The 13,628-nt window shown below is 40.7% G+C and overlaps 1 protein-coding gene across 1 annotated transcript in view; it reads right to left on the bottom strand.

Annotated features, from left to right (window-relative positions):
* Positions 1–7,602: 7,602 nt before the first annotated feature.
* The window catches only part of LOC150041378 (uncharacterized), a 71,073-nt gene continuing 65,047 nt past the window's right edge, over positions 7,603–13,628 (bottom strand). The window contains exons 5-6 of the mRNA XM_090327153.1: positions 11,919–12,017; positions 7,603–7,891 (exon numbers count right to left, since the gene is read on the bottom strand). Of these exons, the coding sequence (XP_090183279.1) occupies positions 7,741–7,891; positions 11,919–12,017 (250 nt within the window). The 3' untranslated portion in view covers positions 7,603–7,740. The remainder of the gene's footprint in view (positions 7,892–11,918; positions 12,018–13,628) is intronic.

Raw genomic sequence — 13,628 nt, forward strand, 5'->3', positions numbered from 1 at the left:
CTTGAACACAGGGCCTGGGCACTGTCCTTGGGCTTTTTCCTCAAGGCTATGGTTCTACCACTTGAGCCACAGTAACACTTTCTGGTTTTTCTATGTATGTGGTACTGAGGAATGGAACCCAGGTCTTTGTGCATGCTAGGCAAGCACTCTACCACTAGGTCAAACTCCAAGACCCCTCATTTTTCTTAATTTTGTAGGATACAGAATGTTTTGTGTATGGGCAAGTCCTGAGGCTTGATCTCAGAGCCTGCACTCTATCCCTGACCATTTTTTCATTCAAGGTTAACACTTGAACCACAGCTCCACTTTCAGCTTTTTATTAGTAGTTTATTAGAGATCCCAGTCTCAGATTTTTCTGTCCCAGGAGGCTTCAAACCTTGATCCTCGGGGTTTATAATTCTAGCTATAATAATACACACTTGTCTCATTACAGCGATGTTTTGGAGTTGAGTTCTTTGACCCTAGAAACAACTGTATGCATCTCCAGGTTGTACTAGGACAATGTCACAATGTACTGGACTTTTTGCCCCTTAATGTGGCCAGAACTCATTTCTTTCTCTTTACTTTCAGTTCACTCCTTTGTCTCTTCTGACTTTGTCTTCTCAGAAGAAGAATTAAGCCAGATGCTGGTAGCTCAGGCCTGTAATCCTAGCTACTTCAGAAGCTGACTCAGATCTCAGCGCAGGAAGGAAAATCTGAGATTCTTATCTCCAATTAACCATCAGAAAACCAGAAGTGATCCTATGGCTCAAAGTGGTAGAATGCTAGCAAAAAAGCTCAGAGGCAGCATCCAGACCCTGAGTTCATGCCCTACAAAACACACACACACACACACACACACACACACACACACATATACAATCTTGTAACACATCTAATATCATCCTTGGAAGGATTGCAAAGTATTTAGCATGAAATTGTTGTAAAAGCTTAACTGAAGAATTGCTCTAAGGAGAAATTTGAATCCGTTTTTCTGTTTGAGATGACCCATGTTCAGCAAGTTTGCTTAGGATTCGTAGAGGCTCCTTTTGAAAAACACATTTTTCCCCACAAGATAGCCTCAGAATTTTCCCTGTATTTCCATTCAGATTCTCAGATTTTCTTTCTCAAGTAAAGTGGTTTTCCTTGGAAGAGTTTTAAGTGTAGAAATAAGGATATACTTGCCATTATGAAATAAATCTAGATGATCAAAACGGTATTTGCTTAGCCAGGTATTACCAAGGTAGCTCATGCCTATAGTTCTAGGTACTCAGGAGACTTAGATCTGGGGAATCTCAGTTCAAAACCAGCCCAGGCAGAAAAGTGTCCATGAGACTCTCATCCTTCCAGCTGAGCCAGAAGTGGAACTGTGGTTCAGGTCGTAGAATGCCTTGAGTACAAGATTTCAAGAACATCACCCATGCCCTGAGTTCAAGCCCCAGAACTGGCAGAAAAACATATTTGTTTAACTATCAAAATTAAAATAAATTTGAGAAAATTGCAAAACATCTGCACAGGAAGAGTTGCTCTCAGAAAATCCAAGAAAGACTGGATAAATGGGATTGCATCAAACTGAACAACTTCTGCCCAGTGAAGACATAGCTGGTAAGATATACAGAAAGTAGCCGGGTTCGGTGGCTCAAGCCTGTAATTCTAGCTACTCAGCAGGCTGAGATCTGAGGATCAAGGTTCAAAGCCAGCCTGGGCACAAAAGGACCTGACACATTTATCTCCAATTAACTTCTAGAAAACAGGAAGCAGGGCTTGGCTCAAGGGTAGAGTGGTAGTCTTGAGCTGAAGAACTCAGGGACAGCACCCCGGCTGAGTTCAGTCCCATGACCCACAAAAAAAAAGTATACAGAAAGCAGTAGTTGGAATTTAACCTTGGCTGCTGATCATTAGCAACACTGATACTAGTCACAAACAAAAAAATGATACATAAAAAATCCACAGAATAGGAAATTTTTCTAGCAGCAATGTATCAGACAAGAACTTCAGATCTAAAATATATTTAAAGATCGAAAAATTAAACCCACCAAAAAACCCTCAACAACCCAATTAATAAATGGGCTAAAGACTTAAAGAGAAACTTCTCAGAAGAAGTAGTAGACACATAAAGAAGTGTTCAACATCTCTGGCCATAAAAGAAATGCAAATGAGAACGACATTGAGATTCCACTTTATTCCAGTTGGAATGGCCAATATCAGGAAAACTAACAATGACAGAAAAACTAACAATAACAGATGGTGGCATGGATGTGGCCAAAAGGGAATTCTATTATACTGTTGATGGCAGTGTAAACTTGTTCAACCACTCTGGAAGCAGAATGGAGGTTCCTCAAAAGATATAGAACTACCCTAGGGCCCGGCAATCCCACTCCTAGGCATTTATCCAATTGACCACAAACCAGGCCACATGAAACTACCAGCACAACTATGTTCATGCAGCAGTGTTTACCATAGCCAAGATATAGAACCAAGAGACCCCACAGTGGAAGAATAGATCAAGAAAATATGGTATATATGCATAGTGGAATTCTACTTATCCATCAGAAGGAATGGTATTATACCATTTGTGAGGAAATGGAAAGACTTGGAAAAATTATAAAAATAAATTATATTTGTGATCCCCAGATCTCAGTTTGCTGGGTACCTAGGACTACAGGCCTAAGCCACCTTACTAACACCTAGCTAAGCAAAAATACAACATTAATATAAAAAATGTATTAAGAGAAGTAAGCCAGAGCCAAAGAAACATAGGTTGCATAGTTTCCCTCATTTGTAGCAATTAGAAAGTGTCTACAAATCTACAAGTAAACATAATGGATAGTAAATTATACTTGGACATGATAAATTAAACAGGACTCTATAAACAATCACACAGTGAGACCAAAGGAGGATATTCTTACAAGAGGATCACAAAGGCTCAGTAGGTGTGTGCATATGATCATATAAAATGGTGTTTATGAAAATGAAAGCCAAGAAATGACAAGAGGTTTTCTTTCACTCCCCCTCCTTTTGTCAGTGTTCTTTCTGTACTTTTTGTCTTGTATGTTAGTTTATCTGATTTGGAGAGGGGAAGAAGAAGGATAGGAACATTGGGAAAAGGATGAGCCAACGCAGCAGTGAAAATGAATTATGTTGAAAATGAACTCTACAACTTGGGGGAGATGATGGTGGAGAGGAAAAAAAAATCTGGGAGAAAAGAAGGGAAGGGGTGACACTGATCAAAATGTACTCAGTAACTGACTCACATAACTGCAATCCCTCTGTACATCACCTTTCCAATAAAAATATTACAAAATATTTTCAGCAATACTTAATGACTTCACTTTGCTGTTGAACAATGCTTTCACAGTACACTCATACTGGGGAAGGCCTGCCATCTAGTGGCAAAATTGAAAAATAGTTCTGGTTTATTTTTAAATTGAACCCCACAGTTAAAAATCCCAGCCCGTACTACAAGCTCATTGAGCTTGGCTGAAATACTAAAAGAAAAGAGAGAGAAGAATTCAGGTGGCTCATGCCTGTAATCTTAGCACTCAAGAGGCTGAGACCTGAGGAATGCACTTCAAAGTCAGCCTGGGAAAGAAAATCCATGAGACTTTTATCTCCAATTAAGCACCATAAAATCTAAAACTGGAGTTGTGGCTCAAGTGGGAGAGTGCTATTCTTGAGCACAAAAGCTCAGTGACAGTGTCCAGGCCCTGAGATCAAGCCCTAGGACCAGGACACACACACACACACACACACACACACACACACACACACACGCTGGGAATATTGTCTGACTTGGCTGGGGGGAAGTGAAAGTACTTGTATGAGAAATATTTTACTTGATATTAAAGCTGAAGCTCCTGTCCTAACCATGTATGATGTGAATATTTGCCCTACAATCATCACAAACTACAAAAACCTGAGAAGGGGTATCAATGTGTGTGAAGTAATGCACCTTCTATCTGGCAAATATAACCCTAACCCCTCTATTAATTACAATAAAAATATATGAAAAAATACATTCAGGTAGTGAAATGACCAGGTGGATTTCCTGTCTTTGCCAGCCTACCCTTCCCTTCATCTCTTCACAAAGAAACTAAGATAAAAACCATTTCCTTCACCTCTACCCCATTTCCTTCCTATTGACTAGCCCTTTTTTTGTGGGTCATGCATGGGGCTTGAACTCAGCCTGGGTGCTGTCCCTCTTCAGCTTAAGGCTGCCTACCACCCTACTCCTGGGACTGGGCGCTGTCCCTGAGCTCTTCAGCTCAAGGCTACTGCCCTACTCTTGAGCCAAGCTCTACTTCCCTTTTCTAGAGGTTAACTAGAGATAAGAGTCTCTGGCTTTTTTTTTTTTTGCCAGTCCTCCGGCTTGAGCTCAGGGCCTGAGCACTGTCCTTGGATTTTCTCAAGGCTAGCGCTCTTCTACCACTTGAGCCTCAGCACCATTTTCGGCTTTTTTCTATGTATGCGGTAGCAAGGAATCGAACCCAGGTCTTCATGCATGCTAGGCAAGCACTCTACCACTAGGCCAAACTCCCAGCCCAGAGTCTCTGGTTCTTTTGTGCCCAGGCTAGCTTTGAACCTTGATTCTTAGATCTCAGCCTTCTGAGTAGATAGGATTACAGGCGTGAGCCACCAGACGCCCCTGGCTCTAGCCCATTTTTAATAGCATTGTAGTAGAATGTAAAGTATTCTCCCAGGGACATGAGTGTGGCCTAGTGGTAGAGTGCTTACCCAACAGGCACAAAGCCCTGGGTTCCATTCCTCAGTACCACATAGAAAAAAGCCAGAAAATGGTGGTGGCTCAAGTGGTGCAGAAAGCCCAGCGACAGTGCTCAGATTCTGAGTTCAAGCACCAGGAATGGCAAAAAAAAAAAAGTATCCCCCCTCCCCGAATATGCCTACATTCTAACTCCTAAAATCTATGAATATTACCTTAGATGACAAAAATGTCAGTATGCTAAGAAATGTCAAATCCCAGAACCTGCATGTGTACATGCGCACACACACCAGGGCTGGGGCTTGAACTCACAGCCTTACCCTCTCAGCTTTTTTGCTCATTGCTGGTGCTCTATCATTTGACACATGCCTCTCTTTCTCTATTAGTTAACTGGAGATAAATCTCTCAGATTTGCCTGCCCAGACTTGCTTGGAACCAAGATCTTCATATCTCAGCCTTCTGAATAGCTAGGATCATAAGTATGTGCCACCAGTGCCCAGGTATGCTAAATCTCAAGGAGAGGAACTTACTTGAATGACTTAGGTGGACTCTAAATATAGTCATATCTATCCTTAGGAGAGAAGGTAAAAAATTTGCAAATAGAGGAGAAAGCCACAGAACAAGGAGCAGAATAAAAAACGTAGCCACAGACCAAGGAACGGGACTATATTTTCTGCTAGAACCTTTGGACTCAATTTTTTTTTCCTTTTTATTCATTTTATTTTTTATTATCTAGGTAATGTATAGAGGGATTACAGTTATATTCGCCAGATAGTAGCTGCATTACTTCTCACACATTGATACCCCTTCTCGTGTTTTTGTCCCCATTTCCCTGCCCCGCCCCTCCTAAACATCTTGTTTCCCCCCTTCCCTTTCTTATTATTTCAAATAATAAATGTATATACACTATACTAGGTAACAAAGTCAGATACAGTAACAATATGAGATTAACCAAAGGGCAACAAAGGAGAAGAGAAATAACACAGTACATTAAGAACAATAATCACTCAAGATAAAATTCTGGCTTCCATATAGTAGAAACCCTTTCATTTAGTCTCATCCTATATGACCTTATGTACCTAGGTTTTGAGCTATTGTCAACCTCTGCTAGGAGAGCCCTAGATGTGTACTAATTATTACAAATGGGGGAAACCATTGAGCCTATGTTCCTTTGGGTCTATCCCATATATTATTTTTTTCAGCTTAATCAATTTTTTTATTGTGATTAATAGAAGGGTTACATTATATTCGCCAGATAGAAGGTGCATAACTTCACAAACATTGATACCCTTTCTCATGTCATGGTCCCCATTTCCCTCCCACCCTCCCCCCACTCATCTTGATTTCCCCCTTTCTCTACCCAATTTCAAATAACCAATTAAGCACATATAAAATATATCAGATAACAAGGTGAAATATTGTAACAATATGAGATAACCAAGGGACAGCAAAAGAGATGAGAGATAACATAGTACATTAAGGACAACACTCACTCATTATATGGCTTTTGTTTCTATATCCTGGAGGTCCTTACATTTAGTGTCATGCTATTTGGCCTAATATCTCTAGATTTTGTTCTATTGTAAATCTCTGCTAGGAGAGCCCAAGGTTTCTACTGATTATGATGAATGAGGGAGACTATTGGGCCTATATTCCTATGAATCTGACTTACTTCACTTATTATGATTTTTTCTAAGTCTTATTATTTCCTAATAAATGGGGTGATGTCGTTCTTTCTGACAGCAGCATAGAATTCCATTGTGTATACATACCACATCTTGTTGATCCACTCATCAACTGTGGACTCAAAAATTTAATAGCTCCTTTACTTCTATCTGGAGCTCCCTAATTTGTAATTATTTATGGCAGCCCTGGAAAACGAATACAATTATCAGTTATGGTGACAGTAGTTTTGGGGGTTTTGTTGGTGGGTACTGCCCTTGATCTCTTTTCACTCAAAGCTATCACTCTACCACTTTGAGCTACAGCTCCACTTCTGGCTTTCTGACAATTAGAGATAAGAGTCTCATAGAAAAAAAGAAGATTGAGACTTTACTGCTTTGGCTGGTTTGGAAACATGATCCTCAGATCTCAGCCTCTTATGTCTAGAATTACATGTGTGAGCCACCAGTATCTAGCTCATACCAGTTTTGTATTCCTCTATGTTCCACGTGAATTTTGTATGATGTTTCCCATTAGGAGATACTGTTCTAAAATGGGAATCCACAGCAGTAAGTTTACAGAGGGAATCTTAGAGACCGCAGTTGATAGGCGTTATGGCTCGATTCTGTAATCCCAGCTACTTGGGAGGCAGAGATGAAGAGTGTAGGGCCAGCTGGGCAAAAGTTATCAAGTCTCAATCAATAAATTTAGAGTTCACATTCCTAATTCCAGTTAAGGGAGAAGCATAAATGGGAGAATTTTAGTCTGAGGACATCCCAGGCAAAAACACAAGAATCTTATCTAAAAACTAATGATAGCAACACCAGGCACTGGTAGTTAACACCTGAAATCCTAGCTACTCAGGAGGCTGACATATGAGGATCACAGTTCCAAGCCAGCCTGGGCAGGAAAGTCCTTAAGACTCTTATCTCCAATAAACCACCAGATAACTAGAAGTAGAACTATGACTCAAAGTAGTAGAGTGCTAGCTTTGAGCAAAAGAATTACAGGGACAGTGTCCAGACCTTGAGATAAAACCCCATGACCCACAAAAATACTAATAAATTCCAGTTCTATCCTTCCTCCCCATTCACCCCCAAAAAGGAAAAGAAAAATCAGCACTCATATTCTCCACCATTAAATAATAGTTAGATAATACTATGGAGTTTTGCAGACATTGATGAATATGAAAATAGCCACAGGCAAAAAAATGCACAAAGTTTTGCTACACAAAATTCAGGTCTATTTGTTTTTATTTTCTGCTTCACTCCATGAACATCAAAATGGTAGCTTGGAAAGCAGAGTTCTCCAACAAAACTGGTAGTGGAAAGGGAGCCTCCTCAAATCAAGTTAATGGTAGTATTGATGTTGTTTACCATTTATTCCTGGTAAAGGAACTGGAGGAGGAAGAGAAGCTCATTTGGGAAGAGGGGCCAGTGGTGGACGTGGTTTTGGGGGTGGCCCTCCATCTGCATAGAGATAAGGTTGATGAAGTCTTGACATGTTTTACCAAGTAGCACAGTCAAGTTCCTGTAATACAAGTAATAAAATGTGTAAAATACTTGCTATGACATATGCAGCCCAGAATACAGAATGCTAGATGTTTGTGTTTTCTTGGAGGTTATATATTGATTACTAATTTATCAACTTACTTACTTTTGAGGAAGGTTTTTTTTGTTTTGTTTTGTTTTGTTTTCCAGTCCTGGGCTTGAAATTAGGGCTTGAGCACTGTTCTTGGCTTTCTCAAGGCTAGAGCTCTGCCACTTGAGCCACAGCACCATTTCCGGCTTTTTCTATGTATGTGGTAGCAAGGAATTGAACCTGTGTCTGCATGCATGCTAGGCAGGCACTCTACCACTAGGCTAAACTCCTGGCCCTCAAATTCTTTTTTAAGGAAGAAATACAAAATTGATTACATGTTTTAATAGCAGTTAGAGGTATCCCACAGGGGTAATATGTTTGCCTTTCAAGGCCCTGGGGCTCATACCAAGTATCATAAATGATTGTCACATGCCTAGGGCATGTATGAGGCTCCAACTTACCAACTTTTAAGGGCTTAACAGTCCATGTAAGAGACTTAGAGATAAATGACAAGCATTTCAAACTTCACACAGCTATGTAAGCTGGCAACCTCATCAAAGGCCTTATAGCATACTATTACCAGATAATGGAAAATTACATTTCATGATAAACATATGTGAAAGAAATTATTACAGGCCAGAAGTTTGGCCTAGTGGTAGAGTGCTTGCCTAGAGTGAATTAAGACCAGGATTTGATTCCTTGGTACCACATACATAGAAAAAGCCGAAAGTGGTCCTGTGGCTCAAGTGGTAGAGCTCTAGCCTTGAGAAAGCCCAAGGACAGTGCTCAGACCCTGAGTTCAAGTACCAGGACTGGACAAAAGTTATTGCATATGATGTAGACCTGTTAGTTAGCATGTGGATAATTGAAAGTCATGGGAATGATCTCCTTGAAGGTCAAATCGGTTTACACAGAGATTTAGACACATATTGTCAATGACTTAACTATCTTTAATACCAGAAATAAAAAATTAGGGACTAGAGCATGTGTTTAACATGAGGAAAATCCTGTGTTCAGTGTGAAAGAGGAAGAGGATAAAGAGCAGGAAGAGAAGAGAAAAAAGGGAAGGATGGAAGGAAGGAAGGAAGGAAGGAAGGAAAGAAATGAATGAACAAAGAAAGGAAGATAAGGAGAAGGGTAAGAAGGAGGAGAAGGAGAAGGAAAAGAAGAAAGGAGAAGGAAGAACAGGAGGAGGAAGAGGAGAACGTGGTGGAGGAGAAGGAGGAGGAGGAGCAGGAAGAGGAAGAGGAGGATGTGGTGGAGAAGGAAAGCTGGGTGCTGGTGGCTCACATCTATAATCCAGGTAGTCAGGAGGTTGAGATCTGAATATCAAGGTTCAAAGCCAGCCTGGGCAGAAAAGGCCATGAAACTTTTATCTCTAATTAACCATCAGAAAACTGGAAATGGCTCAAAGTGGTAGAGAGTTATCCTTGAGCAAAAGGAGCTCAGGAACAGCACCTAAGCCATGAGTCGAAGCCCCATGACTGACAGAAAAAGAAGGAATAGGAGAGGAGGAGGAGGGGGGAAAAGAGGAGGAGGAGGAGGAGGGGGAAAAAGAGGAGGAAGAGGAAGAGGAAGAGGAGAAAGAAGAGGAGGAAGAGGAGGAGGAGGAAGAGGAGGAGGAGGAAGAGGAGAAAGAGGAGAAAGAAGAGGAGGAGGAGGAGGAGGAGGGAAATAGAAAGAAAAAGAAAACTCAAAAACTTCAAAAACAAAAATAGAAATTAAGCGGGGGGGGGGGGCATGGTGGTTCACGCCTGTAATCCTAGCTACTCAGGAGTTTGAGATCTGAGGATTGCAGTTCAAAGCCAGCCCAGGCAATACAAAGTGGCAAGACTCTTATCCAATTAATCTCTAGAAATTGGGAACTAGGGCTGTGGCAGTAACCTTGAGTTGAAGAGCTCAGGGACAGTGTCCAGGCCCAGAGTTCAAGCCCCACAACCCCCCCCCCACTGCAAAAAAATAGAAGTTAAAAAATATCAATTTGACTTGTAATATATAGTATATATATTCTCTGTTTTGATAGTCACAAGTAATTTCATTTAACTTTATTTTGCAGATGATGAAACATAACTATTTAAGTTTAAGTTACTTGATGAAGGTAAAATAGTGTGCAATATTAAGATTTGAGGGCCAGGGATATAACCAAGTAGTAACTGGTATGCTTTCCATGCGAAAGGCCTTGGATTTGATCCCCAGTGCTGCAAAGTAAAACAACAACAATCATAACAAAAAATTAATGTCGGTTTCCAAATACCGAATTCAGTTCCCTCTCTATTACAGTTGACTACCTTGTCATGAATGAATGTCATTAGTCATGAGTTAGGACAGAACCCTGGTGAATGCTCCATTAGAAAAGGAATAAAAATGGAGAACAACTTAGTTCTCAGAGATGTGAAAGGAGTAAGAAGGAAAATGGATGCATGGCAGGAGTGGGGATTGTTTCTTCTGTCCAGGACCAATGGATAACATCATTCAAGGACATACAAAACTATAATAGTAAGCTGTGTTCTGGTTGCTCACACCTGTAATCCTAGCTACTCAGAAGGCTAACATCTGAGGATCGTGGTTCAAAGCCAGCTCAGGCACTAAAGTCCTTGAGACTCTTATCTCCAATTAACCACCAGCACACCAGAAGTGGCACTATGGCTCAAGTGGTAGAATGGTAGCCTTGGGCTAAAGATCTCAGGAATAGTGCCCAGGTCCAGAGTTCAAGCCCCACGATTGACAAACAAACAATTATAAGCTATAGGCAGATATGTGTTTTTCATGCCTTTCATATAAATTACAGGCTGAAATGATCAAATATTAAACATACAGAGAAGCAAAATGGAGCTAGGAAATAGTCATGACATTGAGTCATTTGTAATTTGCTACTAACTTTTTTCCAGTCCTGGGGCTTGAACTCAAGGCCTCAGCACTGTTCTGAGGCTTTCTCAAGCCTAGTGCTCTACCACTTAGCCACAGCACCACTTTTTATTTTCGTTGTAAAGGTGATGTACTGAGGGGTTGCAGTTACATAAGTCAGATATTGAGTACATTTCTTTTTGAACAGTGTAACCTTAAGTACATTTCTTTTTGAACAGTATTACCTCTTCCCTTGGTTAGGCCCAGTTTTTTTTTTATTCCCTATTCCCCTCCCCCACAAGTTTGGGTTTTTTTTTCGGGGGGAGTCCTGGGGCTTGAACCCAGGGCTTGGACAGTGTTCTAGGGCTTTCTCAAGGTTAGAGCTCTGCCACTTGAGCCACAGCACCACTTCTGTGTATGTAGTACTGAGGAATGGAACCCAGGGCTTTGTGCTAGCGAGGTGAGCACTCTAACACTAGGCCACACCCCCGGCCTCCAACCTGTATAGTTCATTTTCAACGTAGTGTCTAGTAAGGGTCATTGCTTAATTAGGTCATCCTTTGTCCCTTATTTCTGTGCTTGCCATTTGTTGCTATTTTTTTAAATTTTTATTTGTTTTATTGGTTACGCGGTACCAAGTAATTGAACCCAAGGCCTCATCCATGTACTCTACCCCTGAGCCACATTCCCAGTCCCTGTTACCAATTCGTGATGAAACCTTTCAGTTAAATGATGGAAACAGATCAATTCATACAATAAACAAATACATGATATCTACTATGTCAAGATTTAATTCTCAGTTTTTGCATATTCCCTCAAATAAACTGTTTTGAAAGTACTTAATCAAAGGGCATTTATGGTATAGACCTGTCAGTGAAAATTTTACATACATATAGGAACTTGCTTCAAAGAGAAGGTAGGACAATGTAGGAGATTTATACCTTCCTAAAAGATATTAGATGAGATTTATGCATGTCTAGAAGGGGTTTGGGAGATTATTAAAATCATTAGAATTATTTTTTTGGTGTTGAGGATCAACTCTAGAGACATTTACTTTTTAAAAGAAATACTGTAAACTAAAGAGGAAAGTCTTTTCAGTGTACTACTATTGAGACTTTAAAATAAGGATTACCAAATAGTAGTTGCGAGTGAAGGTCCATCACAGGAGTAGCCGCCCAACAACATAGCACAGAGTTTGAATGGATTGAAGGTGAAGCAAGATTCTGTTCGGCTATGGAGGTGACAGCAGGACATCAGTTAGAACTTGGAAACCAGCACAATGCACAGTGTAAGCACAAGAAGCCATAACCTGACAGTCCCAGTTAGCAAAAAAACTTCGTTTATATTGGTGATTTCTGCAAAGCTATGGCAGAAGCAACACTCTCAAGTCATCTTGACAGCTCCAACCCCACACAACATAACAGACTTCAAGACTAGCACTTTATCACTTGGAGCAACAGCTCCACCTACAGTTTTTTCTGGTAGTTAATTACAGATAAGAGTCTCATGGACTTTCCTGGCTGGCTCCCAATTGCAATATCTGGGATCACAAGCGTGAGCTACTGGCGCCTGACTATATTTAATATTAATGCCAGAGGAAGATGCTTCCCTTTTGCCCTGCACACACATTTTTGTGTGTGCATGTACTGGGGCTTAAAGTCTGGGTCTCTTGCTGTCAGTTGGTAGCTTCTGTTCAAGGCTAGTGTTCTACCACATGAGCAACACCCCTACCTCTGGCTTCTTGCTGGTTAACTAAATATAAGAGCCTCAGATTTTTCTGCCCAAGCTGGCTTCAAACTAGAATTCTCAGATCTCAGCCTCCTGAGTAGCTAGGATTACAGATGTGAGCCACAAGTGCCTCCCGTGGAACTGTTTGTTATTGTTTGTTTGCCAGTCCTGGAGCTTGAACTAGGGCCTGAACCCTGTGCTTGGACTTTCTCAAGGCTAGAGGTCTACCACTTGAGCTACAGCAAGACTTCTGGCTTGTTCTATGTATGTGGTACCAAGGAATCAAACGTGGGCCTTTGTGCATGCTAGATAAGCCCTCTACCACTAGGCCAAACTCCTGGCCCCTTGGAACTGTTTTTTATAATACTTATTTTTTGTATATTTTTGTATACTTACATATTAATTAAACCAATTGACTGTCTCAAGTCATTAAGGAAGAATATATTTAGCTCACGTGTTTTTTAAAGTAATTGGGACTTTTCCAGCTGCTCCTATTGAGTAGCTCCAAAAGAATGCATTTTAGAAAATCAGGCACCAGTGGCTCATATATGTAACCCTGGCTACTCTGAGGATCTTCAGTTTGAAGCCAGTCCAGGCACAAAAGTCTATAAGAATCTTATCTCTATTTGCTAGCAATAAGTCAGAAGTGGAGCTCTGGATCATGTGGTAAAGCACTAGACTTGAGGAAAGAAAATAAAACAAAACACAAAAGCTCAAGAGCAGCACCCAATCCCTGAGTTCTAGCCCCAGGATCGATTGACCTAAAAAAAAAAAAAGCACTTTAGGGCCAGGAGTTTGGCCTAGTGGTAAGAGTGCTTGCCTAGCATACACGAAGACCCAGGTTCAATTCCCCCGTACCACATATGTAGAAAAAGCCGGAAGTGGTGCTGTAGCTCAAGTGGCAGAGCTCTAGCCTTGAGCAAAAAGTGTCCAAGAATATTGCTCAGGCCCTGAGTTCAAGCCCCAGGACTGGCAAAAAAAAGCACTTTAGACATATTTGATAATGCGAATTTTCAAAATAAAGACGTCAGTAAAATAACATTTTGGAAATACTTTAGAATTGTGACTATATATATACACTTTTTATATCTAGCTATGCCAAAGAATTAAAATA

Source organism: Megascapheus bottae, chromosome X (genome assembly GCF_031878675.1).
Source record: "Megascapheus bottae isolate mThoBot1 chromosome X, mThoBot2.hap1, whole genome shotgun sequence".
Taxonomy (NCBI): domain Eukaryota; kingdom Metazoa; phylum Chordata; class Mammalia; order Rodentia; family Geomyidae; genus Megascapheus; species Megascapheus bottae.